Source organism: Ochlerotatus camptorhynchus, unplaced genomic scaffold (assembly GCF_037179485.1).
Source record: "Ochlerotatus camptorhynchus isolate MF236.1 unplaced genomic scaffold, CSIRO-AGI_Acam_v1.1 ptg000307l, whole genome shotgun sequence".
NCBI classification, from domain to species: Eukaryota; Metazoa; Arthropoda; class Insecta; order Diptera; family Culicidae; genus Ochlerotatus; species Ochlerotatus camptorhynchus.
Window position 1 is genome coordinate 1327129 of NW_027040795.1, and position 14600 is coordinate 1341728.

Here is a 14600-nt window from a genome sequence, read left to right on the forward strand (position 1 = left end):
TTAAAATAGTGGGCTCAGCTCAAGGCTGAATCAATTTTAATATGCTAATTAGACACATTTATTTAATTCATACGAAACATGCTTTGCTAAATAAATTCGCTTTGTAACGTAATGATTTACTCATCACGGCGCGTTGAATATTATCCTTAATCCGATCGAAGTTATGTAGACTATCAAACGATCAAAGCTCCCAAATGTTTGTATTCAACGCTTTTCATCGCATAGACGTTGATAGTTCCCACATTTTGCTGATGAATGTGCATAAACCACCCACCATGGTTTTAGCCAGCAGTACGATTGACCACCACCTGCATTGCGCAACTAGCGAACCAGCTACAACCCCCGCAGCCACGAATTACAAATTTTCGCCAAATAACCTGGTCACGATGCTATCTTCGCACAATTTGGCTGCCACTGGTAGCCGAAATACCTACATTTCCATATCAGTCCACCATCACAAAATCCGCTTTGTGGAGGCCAATGAAGAAGTATGACACGGGTGAAAAATTTAAATGCGAATGACATCACACAACAATCCAAGCGCCGCCATCGCATCCCGCTTCATATGATGGGAGAGGTGCGGCACGAGGTGTTGCGCATCCGCCGACTCATCAACCCTTACGGGGGGAGCACTGTAAATAGAGAAAACAGAAAACCGCATCAGCTGGCACATCTTCCATTCCGTGGAAAACGAAAATATCCGCAACGTTCACGTTGCTTTGTTGTTTTTCTTCGCACAGCGTATTATGCAATGCAATTTATTTCCTTCCATCAATTTTTGCTCTCACTGTTTTGGAAAACGAGCATGAGATCAACCGGCCGTAACAGTACATATCGCTCCGGCATTCGGCAGTACATACTACAACAACAGTGTGGCAGCAGCAGCAGCAGCATCACGTGCTGAGATCGTACAGCGAATCGATATACCGTACGATCGAAACAGATAACTTCATCTTTGGCCACCTGATGGGCAGGGCTTCAATAGGAACAATAACGAAAATACAGTTTAGCTTTAATTTGGCTAAAATTACTGTGAAATGTGGATCTTAATTTCTTTATTTAACGTCGTTCTCTATTCCGCAATCTAGTACCAATTACCGACGGACATCGATTGCCTTCCATTGATGACAATCGAATGTGCAGGGAGGCATCTTCCACACCTGCGTAGGGTATCTCACCCATCAACACACATGGACCGGGACCAAAAGGCATGAAATGTGGATGTTAAGCTTTATAATGGTGTCTTTTGGAAATTACTTATAACCGTACTTGAATTAATCCGCCATATGCAATCTAAAGGGTATTTTAACTTCCACTTCAACCCTTTTCCGCCACAAAAACACACACTGGGTCGTCTAGCTACAAAACAAGTGCCCCAATTCCCATTAAGCATTCGTTTGAAAAGGTTGAAATATGTTTCTCCCACACGATATGCTTCCACCCATTTCCCAACCATATGAACAATCAAGTGTTTCATTCATTCATTCAAGCAATCACTTCACCGCTGAAACCAAAACTACCTGTTCACTTTTTCCTACCAACAACGGCCGTTTCCTATTTCCCATAACTACCTAAGCTTTACTTTTTGCACGACCACAACAACCGCACAGAGCGAGAGATTTCCACCTCATCAACAGGTTGGCTCTACTTCCCACATAATTATTACCTACTTACGCACTCAAGAGATTGATTCGGGCACGATGAGATAGGGCGAAGGAAAGTGTACCAACCAAACCCATAAGTGCAGTTTTCCGCAGCAGCTTCGTGACAGAGATTTTACCGTCATCTGACGCGATCATATCGATACTCATGAAAAAGGCGGAAGGAAATGGAAGAGATGGTACGCGCTCGATAAGTGAGGTTTGCTTTCCCTTGGTGTGTCTTGATGATGTGCAAGGAAAAAACATCTTTCATGTTGTCAGCATGAGCAGCTACTGAGTGGATGTTTTCCATTTTCGGCTTTGATGGCTGAAAGTTGGGATGACATCAGATTGTACGATAATATTGATGGACACGACGTTCATCACAAGGTACCCATTGCCATTACTGCGGCAGTCAGTGGTCAATTATAAAAAAAAATCACGTTTTACTATCTTGATGTTCGCATTCCCTGAATCGAATCTTCTGTGTCATCGCTATCTGCATTGAATTTCTATTCCAATGTTGCTTGAATTTCGAAGTGGTCGTGACATCTTTACAATTTAAGCAACAGAAATATCACGTCTTCCTCGTTCTTCAGGTTGGCTTTAAAGTTAAAATGAAACTTATCGCGTGTCCTCATCATTGTGTTTCTTGACCTCTTCCACAGCTGCTAATCGAGAACTCTCCAAGTCTACTTCATTTTTGCATACCACAATCCGTTCTATCTGGTCCGAACGGAGAACCCTTCTCCACTGGACTCGGCTATTTTTGCCCTGTTCGGGACCAATAAACTGCACTGAACACTAAATTTCGTTTATACAACGAAATGGTTCATTTGTTTTACAAATCCATTCGTTGTTTTCTGCAACGAAATGATTCGTACTTTCTATGAAGCTAGTTTCGTTTAAATTGCCACACTTGCAGTTAAATTTATTTCGTATTGAGAACGAATGTTCCATGTAAAAAATACGAACTGCGAAGAATCCGAGGATTGAACATAACACGAAACACCAATGGTTATTGTTCGTATACACATAACAATCATTATTTATATTTCCATCACTCAAATCAAAATTAGCGTTCTTCAAGCAACTAATGGTACAGTTGAAAGTTTACTTTGCTTGAAATTCTCTGCGTCGTGTCCATCAAGGAGTTGATACTCCGGAAGTCTGGATAACCAATGAAATCTGATAAGTGTAAGGTGTAATCCGGTATGTAGCTCCAATCTTGCTCCTTGTGCAATACATCCTGTGAAGTGAGGTCAACCAACAGCAACGGAAAGCAGCTTAGTGCCTCCGGTCCTTTGGTCTCCTTGGTCGATAGCTTCGGACTTTGCCCAATAACCCCTTCGTACAGAACATTCATCTTAGAGGGATTCATCGTTTAGGATTGCGTAGGTGCTCCAAGAATGTCTCTCAACACAGTGAACGACAGGGTGGCTTTTTTCGACAGTAGTTGATGCTTGGTGATCCGATCCTGTTAAATCCGAAGAAGAGATATTGAACAGTGAGCTCAAAGAAGACTTACTTGAACTTCCTCAGTGGTAGAATTCCTCAATATCCGCTGTGATATTTTTCCTTATTACGTCCTCGAATTAGAATTTTGGTCCTCGGCTGTCTTTCGTGGCATCGTTCAACAGCGGACAATTTCATTTTCCCGTCACAATTGCTTGCAGCTCGGCAAGGCGTGTTTCCATTGAAATTTTTGCGTTATTCGTCTTAGAGTTAGTAGAACGACATTATTTATCAAGAGTACAGCTTTATTGAGAAAAATAATATCTTACCGAGAAGATTCAATCTTGTCTCCACTAGCTTGAAATGCAGCGTCCCGAGCCTAAGCGCGAATGAGTTGACCGAATCATTAGCAAGGGCATGTGACACAACTATTCCGAGAAAACTGGAGCCAACGAACAGGCGGCGTCCAGCTTACTGGTGGAACGAGGAAATTAGCACCATCAGTGCTAGTTGTCTTCTAGCCAGGAGGCGCGTTCAGAGAACAAGAACTGAAGCAGAAAGAGAGGAGCGCAGGGTGGTGTTCCGAGCGGCCAAGGCTGCACTAAAACGAAAGATAAAGCTGAGCAAGTCAAACAGTTTCAAGGAGCTGTTGCGAGATGCCGATGCCAACCCCTGGGGCAACGCATACTGAGTCGCGATGGCGAAGATCAGACGTCCAACGATGTGGGTTGAAATGTGTCCCAACAAGCTGAAAGTCATCGTGGAGGGACTTTTCCCACAGCATGACCCTACGACCTGGCCACCTGCACCATATGGCGAGGAAGATGGAGACACCGTTGAACAAGTCCTAGCAGCAGCCTTTCGAAGACGAAGAAAGCTCCCGGCCCGGATGGAATTCCCAACGTGGCGATGAAGGCGGCGATCTAGACGTTCATGTTCAGGATGGTGTTGCAAAAATGTCTGAAAGAGGGTCAGTTCCCTGATAGGTGGAAGGTACAAAAGCTTATGCTGTTACCGAAGCCCGGAAAACCGCTGGGGGATCCTGTATCGTATAGGACAATATGCTTGCTGGATACTGTCGGAAAGCTCTTTGAGAGGATCATCCTGAACAGGCTGACGAAATGCATGGAGAGTGAACATGGATTGTCGGAGAGGCCGTTTGGATTCCGGAAAGGGAGATCGACAGTGGATGCAATTCGAACAGTGATTGACAAAGCTGAGAAATTGCTCCATAGAATGAGGGTTCCAGACTACCTCTGCAGGATTCTAAGTAGTTACTTCCAGAACCGGGTCCTAGTCTACGAGACAGATACGGGCAGAAATCGCTTAGGGTCACGGCGGGAGTTCTACAAAGCTCCATTCTAGGTCGCACGATGTGGAACAGAATGTACAATGGCGTGCTGACGCTCAAGCTACCCAAACGAGTTGAGATTGCTTTGTGGACGATGTAGTCTTGACGGTAACAGGTGAGACCCTGGAAGAAGTGGAAATGCTGGCGGCCGCCCCGGCCGGATACGATTGGTAACTGGATGCAAAGAGCGAAGCTGCAGAAACCCCACCACAATACAGAACTGATGTTGGTCAGTAACTGTAAAGCAGTGCAGCGAGCAGAAATCACCGAGAGCGCGTGCTGAAGTATCTGGGAGTGACGATCGACGACCGGCTGAACTTTAACAGATACATCGAACATGCGTGCGAGAAGGCGGTGAAGTCCATCAACGCAATAGCCAGAATCATGCCGCACAATTCTGGTCCAAGCAGCAGCTAGAGGCGTCTTCCGGCTAGTGTGTCTTCATACTAAGGTACGGTGATCCAGCCTGGATTGAAGCACTGAAAGCGAAGCAGAACCAAAGGGAATTGAGCAGTACGTTTCGGCTTATGGCCATGCGAGTCATGAGTGCGTAAATAACCATTTCGACCGAGGCAGTATGCGTTATCGTCGGTATGATCCCAATCGGCATCACCTTGGCGGAGGACTACGAGTGCTGTATGAGGAGAGAAACCAGAGGAGTACGAAAAATGGTGAGAACGGTGCCGATGGCGAAGTGGCAGCAGGAGTGGGATGCAGCGGAGAACGGTAGAAGAACACATAGACTAATACCGATTCTTCCGACCTGGGTGAACAGGAAGCATGCAGAAGTCAACTTCCACTTGACGCAATTCCTGTCTGGTCATGGCTGCTTCAGGAAGTACCTGCATCGGTTCGGACACACAACGTCACCCTTCTGTCCGGAGTGTGGGAATGTGGAAGAATGTCCTAAATTTTAAGCTATGCGAGAGGAGATGCTCGCCCTTAGAACGGAGAATTTCGCGAAGAAATGTGTCGAGAGGAAGGCATCTTCAACGCTGTCAGCAGAGCAGTAACGCAGATCATGTCAGCGCTGCAGCGGTCACATTGCGAATCTCGAAACGAAAGACTTTTTGAACGAACGCTTGCATGAAAAAGTTTTTGGTTCTCGAAGATGCGCAATGTGGCCCCAGCTAGAAAGTAGTAATGTGCTCACACAAGTGCAAAGTGAAAGCCTAAGCCGAGAGAACTCTCCGTCGGAGTAGGATGAATCCACCGCCGGAGGTTAGCCGAGTAGAACGTGACGCTTGGAGCTAAATGGCTCACCAATTGGAGAGACGATCAGCAAACTGGAAGCGCCAGTTGCCTGAGGTAAAGTGAGGTACGTAATGCACAGCCCCTCCGAAGTAATACGACAAGTGGTTCCGGAGGAAAAGGTCAAGGCGTCCAAGGAGGTTTTAGTTCGGTAAGAATGCCACGCACCATGTTACCGCGACAGCGCGCCCGGTCATCAAGTTGTGGCATGATACCTTTGGTTTCCTCCTTGCCTAAAAAAACACACGCACATACACGAAGGATATCATAAATGGTACAACCATATCACAAAAAGTTGGGATGGTATGCCGAATAGGCGGTTGGGCATTTCTTATAATTATTTTTTTTATGTGTGAGGTCCCATCCAAACAGGTGGCCGAAAATATTTTTGTCGCTTAAGGAAAGACACTTGTTGTTATCACTAAAGAAAGCGTATTTTTTGTTTTTTTTTTTTTTAGAACAATGTTGATGGAATTTGTTTAAATATTTCTAAACTTTCTACTACGTCTAGTTTCCAAGGTGAAGATACACTCCTCAGGATATTAATATTATCCTTTATCAAATGGTGCCCTTTTGTAGATATATCTATTAACCTGTGCTATGTGTTCCTTAAACCTTGTATCCCATTTCCTTTTCGTCTGACAAATGTAGATAGCATTACAATCTGGACAAGAGATTTTGTAGACATCGGCTTTTCCTAAGACATTGATTGAATCTTTTGTTGATCCTAACAATGACTTCAGCTGATTTGTCCTGCTGCTGAATACTAAATCTTGATCAAATCTTCTAAAGCTCGAACTGATGATGTTTTTGTCGAAATTCACCGCTATCCATTTTAAACCCTCAGTTACTGGTGTAAGAGATGTTAACGTACGCCTTATATGGTCCCTTGGTCTTTTATCGATTAGTACCTGAATTGGTTTTTTTATGCCCATTAAGTCTAGTGAATTAAAAAATGTAAACTATTTCCTTTGATTTGCCTGTATTGCTAAAGGGAAGAGTTTGCATCCTGTGAACCATGTGGTGAAAAGCGGCCGTTTTGTGTTGATGGGAATGGTTTGAAGAGCTTGGTATTACTCTCTATGTATTTTTGGTTTCCTATAAATTTCTAATTTGAACGAAGACGTTTCTCTGATGATGAGAAGTTCTAAGAAGGGGAATTTGTCGTCTTTCTCTTTTTCGTGATTAAATTTGATGCCCTTGTGAACGTTGTTTATGGCCTCCAAAATTTTTGATAAATCTTCTCTTTGACAATGCCAACAATTTTCTCTGAAAATTAAATAATTTTCCTCTATACAAAAACGAGTAAGCTTGAAATATGACCGAATTTTGTTTTTTCCAAGTAGAATCTTCGCGTTGCTTCAGAAGCCAGTCCTCTGAAAGGCAGATGGCTTCCTTTACTAGTACTGTGACATCAAATGAAATCATGACTTCACCTTCCCGAATCTCTCCTGTTGTCTGAAGTTTATATGCGAATTCCGATGTGCTGTTTACTAAGCGAGTGGAAAAAGGGTTAGGCATATTTTGAAATTCCTTTACTAGCCATTTGGCGAGCTTATGAGTGGGGGATCCTTCGGCCGAGATAATATCCTAGATAATAGTCCTCAACTGCGAGATAATAGTCCTCAACTGCCTGTATGGGCCATTAGTATTTTTTTTTTCGTCATCCGATTGTCGTAATTCTATTTTTCCAAAATCACTGCTGCATTACGTGTCGTAGACAAAACAGCCCAGGGCTGAAAGTCTCCTTAATAAAGATATGAAAAAAATGCTGCATTACTTTTGTCCAATTTTGTATAAAATTCCGGCTTTGTCTTTAATTCTTTGAGAATTCGAATTCCCTCTTTTTCGGTTTTACTAAGTGAAAGTCCTTTTCGGTAGGCTGAAAGTCTCTATAATAAAGAAATCAATCAATCAACCTTTTCGGTTTTGTATTGTCTCTTAAATAATATTAATTGTATTAACGTGTAATTGAATATGAAGTGTGTGAGTGATTGCAGTCTGCAATTTCAACGTTAGCCTTTTTCACGTAATTTTTATGAATATTAATTGTTGGGATGAACGAGGACCAAGGGAGTATTTTCAATTTTTGGTGCTTTTCAAGAAAGAACTACTTTATTTTATCTATATATCCCGAGCGAATACAGCTACAATTAACATTATATGTAGAGTGTTTTATGAGAAAATTTGACAAGGAATCTGAAAATGGATTTTTAATATTTGTTCAGTGTTGCCAAATATTTGATAAAATTAAAGAGTTCAAATAAAATTTTCTCAGAATGATCCTGCTTAGATTTTCATTCTGGCAGCACCATCGTGTTCCCCATCTTTTTTTTTATAAGAAACACTAATGGACAAAATTTAATTTGCTTATTTCCTGAGATACACTATGCCAAAAATAATGAGATAAAAACATGATTTCATTTTTTTTCCGCCAGCTCTTCTAAGTACAAGAACTCATTCATAATTCACTGAACCTCCGATTACGAAGTCTTTTTTTAACGCAGTATTCAGTTAACGTCCCTCTTTTTACGAATTTAATTCCAAATAACGAGGTTTTTTTCACGCAGTGGGAAATACTGTAAAATACTCCACATTATGGGTCTTTTTGAAAAACGGGGTGACGTGTAGGTACCGGATATCGATGTCTGACGCCATTTTGAAATAAAAAATGGTGGCTACCGTTTACAGAAAACTGAGAAATACTGTCAAGTACTCCACTATACGGATATTTTTGGGATCGTGGTGACATGTAGAGACCGGAAATCGATGTCGGACAGCATTAAAAAAAAATCAATATGTAAATTTCAGTGCCCTGAGACCGACACATGCATGTGGCCCTTTTGACATTGATAGTTCCGTTAGAGTACGGCAGAGTAAAAATTGCATATAGAGAGTAGAAAGCGGACAAGGACAACTTTGAGAAGGTACAAATCCGTTTGATCATCTCTCTTTACCAAACTCTCCCGTTGGAGAGGGATGGTGAGGGGTATTCCCCCAGTGGTGGCCTAATCTATCGTATAAAAATTACCACTTAAGTCTGTTATGTGAAATTAGCATCTTCAACTATGTAAATCATTGACTTCACGCAGAAGTGATACTAAACATATAGTCAAAGAAAAATGCTGTCTGATGCCATTTGGAAATCCAAAATGGCGGCTTCTGGCTAAAGAAAATCTAGGAATTCTGTCTAATACCCAACAATATGGGTAGTTTTGGAATCGAAGTGATGTGTAGAGACCGGTAATCCATGTCTGACGCCATTTTGATATCCACTATGGTGGCTTTTGGTTGAAAAAAAACTGGGAAATTCTGTCAAATACCCCAAAACATGGGTATTTTTGGAATCGGAGTGACGTGTAGTGACCGGAAATCCATGTTTGACGCCAATTTGAAATTCGGTTTCCGTTTCCTACACGTCAATCCAATTCCAAAAACAACCATATTCTGGGGTATTAGACTTGGATTTCAAAATGGCGTCAGGCATGGATTTCTGTTTGCTACACGTCACCCCTATTCTAAAAATACCAATATTGGGGTTATACGAAAATATAAAAAAAAAATACTTTTTTATGAAGTAAATCCCAAATAACGAGTTTTGCTTTTACGAAGTAAATCCGTTATTTTTTGCACTGATTCGATTTACGAGCCTCGGGTTTAATTCGTAAATGGAGGTTCCAGTGTACCTGTTTTTCATCATGCGTCAGAGTAACGTAACGGTCAACTTTTCCTAACTAAAATAATACTAATAAATGTGAGTATTGCCTTGCTTCTTGTCTACCAACAAGTGTGATCAGAAATTTTTGGTCATTCGCATGGACATCCATATGCAGTTAATCTTGAAACAGCTTTCTTTATAGATATAAATAATTAAAATTCAAAGGGTATTTTTCAAAATTGCAAACAAATTTTGCACACCTCGATTTGTTCAGCATTCGTCGTAATTCGCGCTGATTTTTTACCATTTTACAATTTGTTGCATAAGTTACTATTTGTAAGAATGTATGAAATTTTGAGAAAAAATCACAGTGTTGCCAAATTTAAGTTTAATTTCCCAACTAAAAAATTTAATGGGATTTTTTTGATAGTATATTTTAATTAAATATTTTACATCGTGTCCCTCATACTTTTTTACATAAGATGTGGACTTATGCCAAAGGAATAACCACAACTAGCTTTCATTGGTCTCATTTATTATTCTGATATAATTTGACATGCAGCATGATTAATTTACCTCAAATATTAAGATGGCCTATATAACCGGATTCCAGGACCCCTATAACTGATGTCAATCTGGCCAGATGTCATCGGATATACCATAAACTGATTTCAGAGACCCCATTGTCAGTTTGACACGACTTGACATGTCCCATGATATGGCTCCTTTGAACGTAATAATGTTATAGCAAATCCTATCTTAGAACTCACGGAATAGAATTTCAGAACCCCGGAACCGAAGTTAAACTTGCCAAATGTCACCGAATACACCTCAAATGGTCTTCATTGGCTTGTTTCTACCTATTTGGCATGATCTGACATGTTGCATGATACGATTTCCAGAAATATTACTATGTTTTATAGATCCGCATTCCACAACTCCCGGAATCGGTGTCTGGCCACAAATCTGATTGTGCAGATAAACTGATGACCAATTCGTCAGACAGCAATAGCATGTGGGCATACTTGTGCAAAAATCCGAAAAAACACAGACATATTTGCATCTCTAAAAAGCGATCTACTATTCTCCTTCAATAAAAGTTCAGGTTTATGATATTAGTTTGTAAAACTGCTGAGAACAGGCATTTTCTAAAAAAAAAATCGTCCTGGTACTTTACAGGTTAATGTTTACAGAAAGCAGATAGCGTCAAGTTATTTCATTTTCATAAAAGCTCAAAGCATTACAACTATACTTTCTTCACTGTTCTTGGCTGTTTTACGATTATGTGATACATGATTAAGGGGGTAGTCCACTCTGGCGGCATGAAAAATAGGTCATTTTCACGAATTTTTTTTTTTAGGGTAAATAACAATCAATTCAAAAAAAGGAATGCATGGTTTTGTAAAATGTCCTCTTTAATTGAGATTTTTTTTTTTGGCACGATTGGATGTCTCCTGTAGCCGCTGCACCAGGTTCCCTAGGAGACCTCGAGTCTGAGTCGTCGCGGGGCGGGACGTCTGGTGGTCACACCACTGGAGCTGGAACAACGAATTTTTTGTGGTTATTCTCTGATAGATGACCCAGTCTTGTACGTAGCCGTTTTTTATTTGGTTGAAAAATAAAAATTTGGCGACGTTTTGAAAAAAAAAACAGTCCGTTTTTGTACCCTAAAATTGGAGATAAAGACTAGAAAAAAGGTACGTAACTCGAAAATTCAATTGCCGTTTAAACCGAATGAGCCGTTTCTAAAATACAGCGCCCGTCAATTTTGAAAACATGGTTTAGAGATAATCGCGGCAGCAGTTGGAACTACTAAGACACGCCGTTTCGCCAGTAACGGGCGGGTACTCCGAGCGCTCACCTGAGCGCGCTTGGAGCGTCTGGACACGAGTCCACTAATCGGCCTTTAACTTTGGAACGATGTCACTTGCAGACAAGTCTATGTCAAAGAAGACATCCCAAAGTATTCTTTAAGCCAAAAAAAAAAGATTTTTTGTAATTTCCAGAGTGGACTACCCCCTTAAGTTGAGTAGAAGTGATTTCACCATTTAGAACCATAATCCTAAATATATGTAATCTGTTCTACGGTGGCCATATGGGACTATGGTTTTCGTTTTCAGAGCCGATTTTTAATATTTCGTCGAATATGTGATCAGTCTTGTAAACGGTCACGGTAGTCGACACATTTTCTGTGATAATTGACTGCCTTTGCCTCCGACACTTGCAAAACAAGCTATCATAGTACAGTACCAAACTAAAATGTCATATGACAGGATCTGTCATACGACACTGTCGCCGAAGACCGTCACGTATGTATGTATTTTAGTTTTTCTCATAATAAGAGCTGCTGATGGTGTGCTTGTGTGAATTCTGAAAATAGCAAGCAATGATGTCCTAGTAATAATATTTCTGATCAGAAATGGTTTGATTTACACCAAATTGAGGAATTACAACGGAATCACACATGTCATATGATAGCTATTTTGATAATTTTCTTTTAGCTCGAATGTTATTCTACCGCTCGTGTTGTGTGAGAGAGACGACGGTAGAGCATGAGTGTTCGAATACAAACAGACTGTCGCGCACGACAACGAAGCGAGTGTATTAAAAAACGTCAACTGTTTCAACCCCCGTATGTGATTTGATATATCGCTTAATACAGTTATCAGAGAAATCAAATTTTACCTTGATGAACCATAATCCGGAATTCCCGAAACCGGTTCTACGGTGGCCATATGGCTTTATGGTTTTCGTTTTGAGATCTGTTGCTCATGTCTCGTCGAATAGATGTGATTTGATATGTCACTTGATATGGTTATGAGAGATATCAAATTTGACCACGTGGAACCATGATCCGGAATATCTGGAACCGGATCTACGGTCACCATGGTTATAATTTTGAGATTCATTTGTCATATTTCATCGAGTTGGTGTGATTTCATGTGTCGCATAATATGCTTATGAGAGATAATAAATTTGACCATATGGAACCATAATCCGGAACATCCGGAATCGATTTTTAGGTAGATATGAGTTCTTATGATTGTTTTTTATTATTTTCTCGAGTAACAAGAAAAAAAATCAATATATTTTCGCAATGAAAATTAAAATTTATGATAAAGATTTTAAAAAACACCCCCGTGCCAACACATCCTTCAATATATAACAAAGATGGAGGGGCCTGAGGGGGAGTGCCACCCAACAACTGTAAGAACCACTAAGCGGAATGATGTTAAAAAAATTCAATTTATTCGGCCATGGCATCTCTGAGATACAAATTTTTGAAAATAAATAGTTTGTCCCGGTCTTTTACGAGTTAAAGCAATCACAAAAGTTAAAGGTGACCGAAATTAAGTATAGGGGATAACCATGCTAAGGTAGATCCTAATTTAATCCCTATTGTGAATCGATATTTAAGTTCAATGCCATCTAAAGGTTAGATTTGGCTATAAGCAAGATAATACAATTGAATTGGTAAACGAAAATTGCTAAATTATTGTTTAGATTGGTAAAATAAATATGGTCAACAAAACCTGTTTTCAAAATACTACGTGGCAAAAGATTTCATGCCAAGGACAATATATTTAGGCTTTATCTACGCTCTTCTTCCGTTGAACGTGAACGATTGAAGCTGATGGTTATTCTACCTATACTAAAACTCGTGGGACGCATTTCGTTCAACTTTAAGTAACAAATAGTAATAATGAAAATGACGTCTATTTTTGTAAAAAAAAAAAAAACATACGGGTTGAGCTATCGAGCTGAAAGATAAAGGATATGTCTAACATGTTGGTAGTGATCAGAGATAGCACCAATTCCAGAATATACATTTTCAATTTTATAAATTTCAAATGATTTTCACTAAACCGCTTTTTGTTTTCATTCATGAAGTACATTTAATGTTCAATGTATGGCAGCAATTCCTCGCCATCATATAAATTAACAGCTTATATATAAGAAAGGGTGCATTTTGCCCACCATTGGCATTTTACCCATATTTCCCCTAAGTGAATTCTGTTATACTTCAATATGTTAGTAACCTAACCCATAAAGAATATCAGCCCTATTCAAAGTTATGCCTCTTCATTTTTTTTCACTTATTTGGGACAACCCTGTAGATTTCCATAACCTAAACATTTTTTTTATATACTTGATGATAAGATCCAATATTAGTTGCTGGTATGTTTTTTTCGAAAAAAAAAATATGAAATGTTCAAGATACTTTCATTTTATTAATTTTGTTTTTCGACTCACTTCCATTTCATCAACAACATTCTACGATTCGGTAGCGAATAATCATTGAGTTGGAGGACATTTTCACGATTCAATAAAGATGCCGTAATTAAGTATGCATTCAAGATCAATCGAAAAGTAACCGCCCCTTTTTAAAACATTCAAACGTTCCGGATGTTCCGAATTGGATAGAGAGCGAAAAAGAAGCCCACTTCGTCCACTATGCGCGCTACTCACTCCTCCGGTGCGATGATTCGCTTTCACACTTGATTGACCTACCGGCGTGATCAGTCTCAGTTTTTTTTTCTCTCAATCTCTGGGCTCTTTAGCCGATCGGCTAATGATCACAACACTGAAAAGATTCAATCAACATCAATTTTACCATTACAATTAAGGTCATTTAACTATGGCTATTTTCTATTTTATGCCACTTTTCGAGGCTTGCCTGTAGCTTAATTTTGCTAGTTGAATTCTTCTTTGAGTGTTTTCCTTCGTCTTCCAAGTTTAAAGTTAAAAAAAACCTGATTTGCAGTAATCGAGCTTTCTGACCAACGAGCTGAATTGTTATAAATAGTTTGAAATGAATTCGAAATCTGCTAGAAATATAATTGATTTTTGCCGTTTCTCATATCAGGTTTCATGATAGTTTCCATTGTACTGGGGAAGCTCTGCATAATCATCGTCATCACTGGGATCGGAGGCATGTTTTGCTGCAGCTTCAGTTTGCTCATATTTGAACAGCTTCCTCAGTTTATGCGATGCCATAAATTCTCGTTTGCTTCCATTGCTCGTAAATTATAACACGCTTCCCGCCCCCGGTAGTTACACCTATTAATTAATTAATCGTTTCTCGTTTTTTTGCTTCTTTTCAGGCATTCCAATGAGAGCACCATGGAACTGCAGTCGATAGTCTTTATTTTAGCGCACTTTCTGGTAAGTACCTTCAACGGAAATCCATCTTCTCCAAGGCACATCAGCTATGGATAAAATGCATAAGAAAATAGTTTTTGAT

The 14600-nt window shown here is 40.0% G+C and overlaps 1 protein-coding gene across 1 annotated transcript in view; it reads left to right on the plus strand.

The window, feature by feature from the left end:
- The window catches only part of pio (piopio), a 187365-nt gene that overhangs the window by 62161 nt on the left and 110604 nt on the right, over positions 1-14600 (plus strand). Inside the window, exon 3 of the mRNA XM_065229086.1 lies at positions 14461-14521. Within this exon, the coding sequence (XP_065085158.1) occupies positions 14480-14521 (42 nt within the window). The 5' untranslated portion in view covers positions 14461-14479. The remainder of the gene's footprint in view (positions 1-14460; positions 14522-14600) is intronic.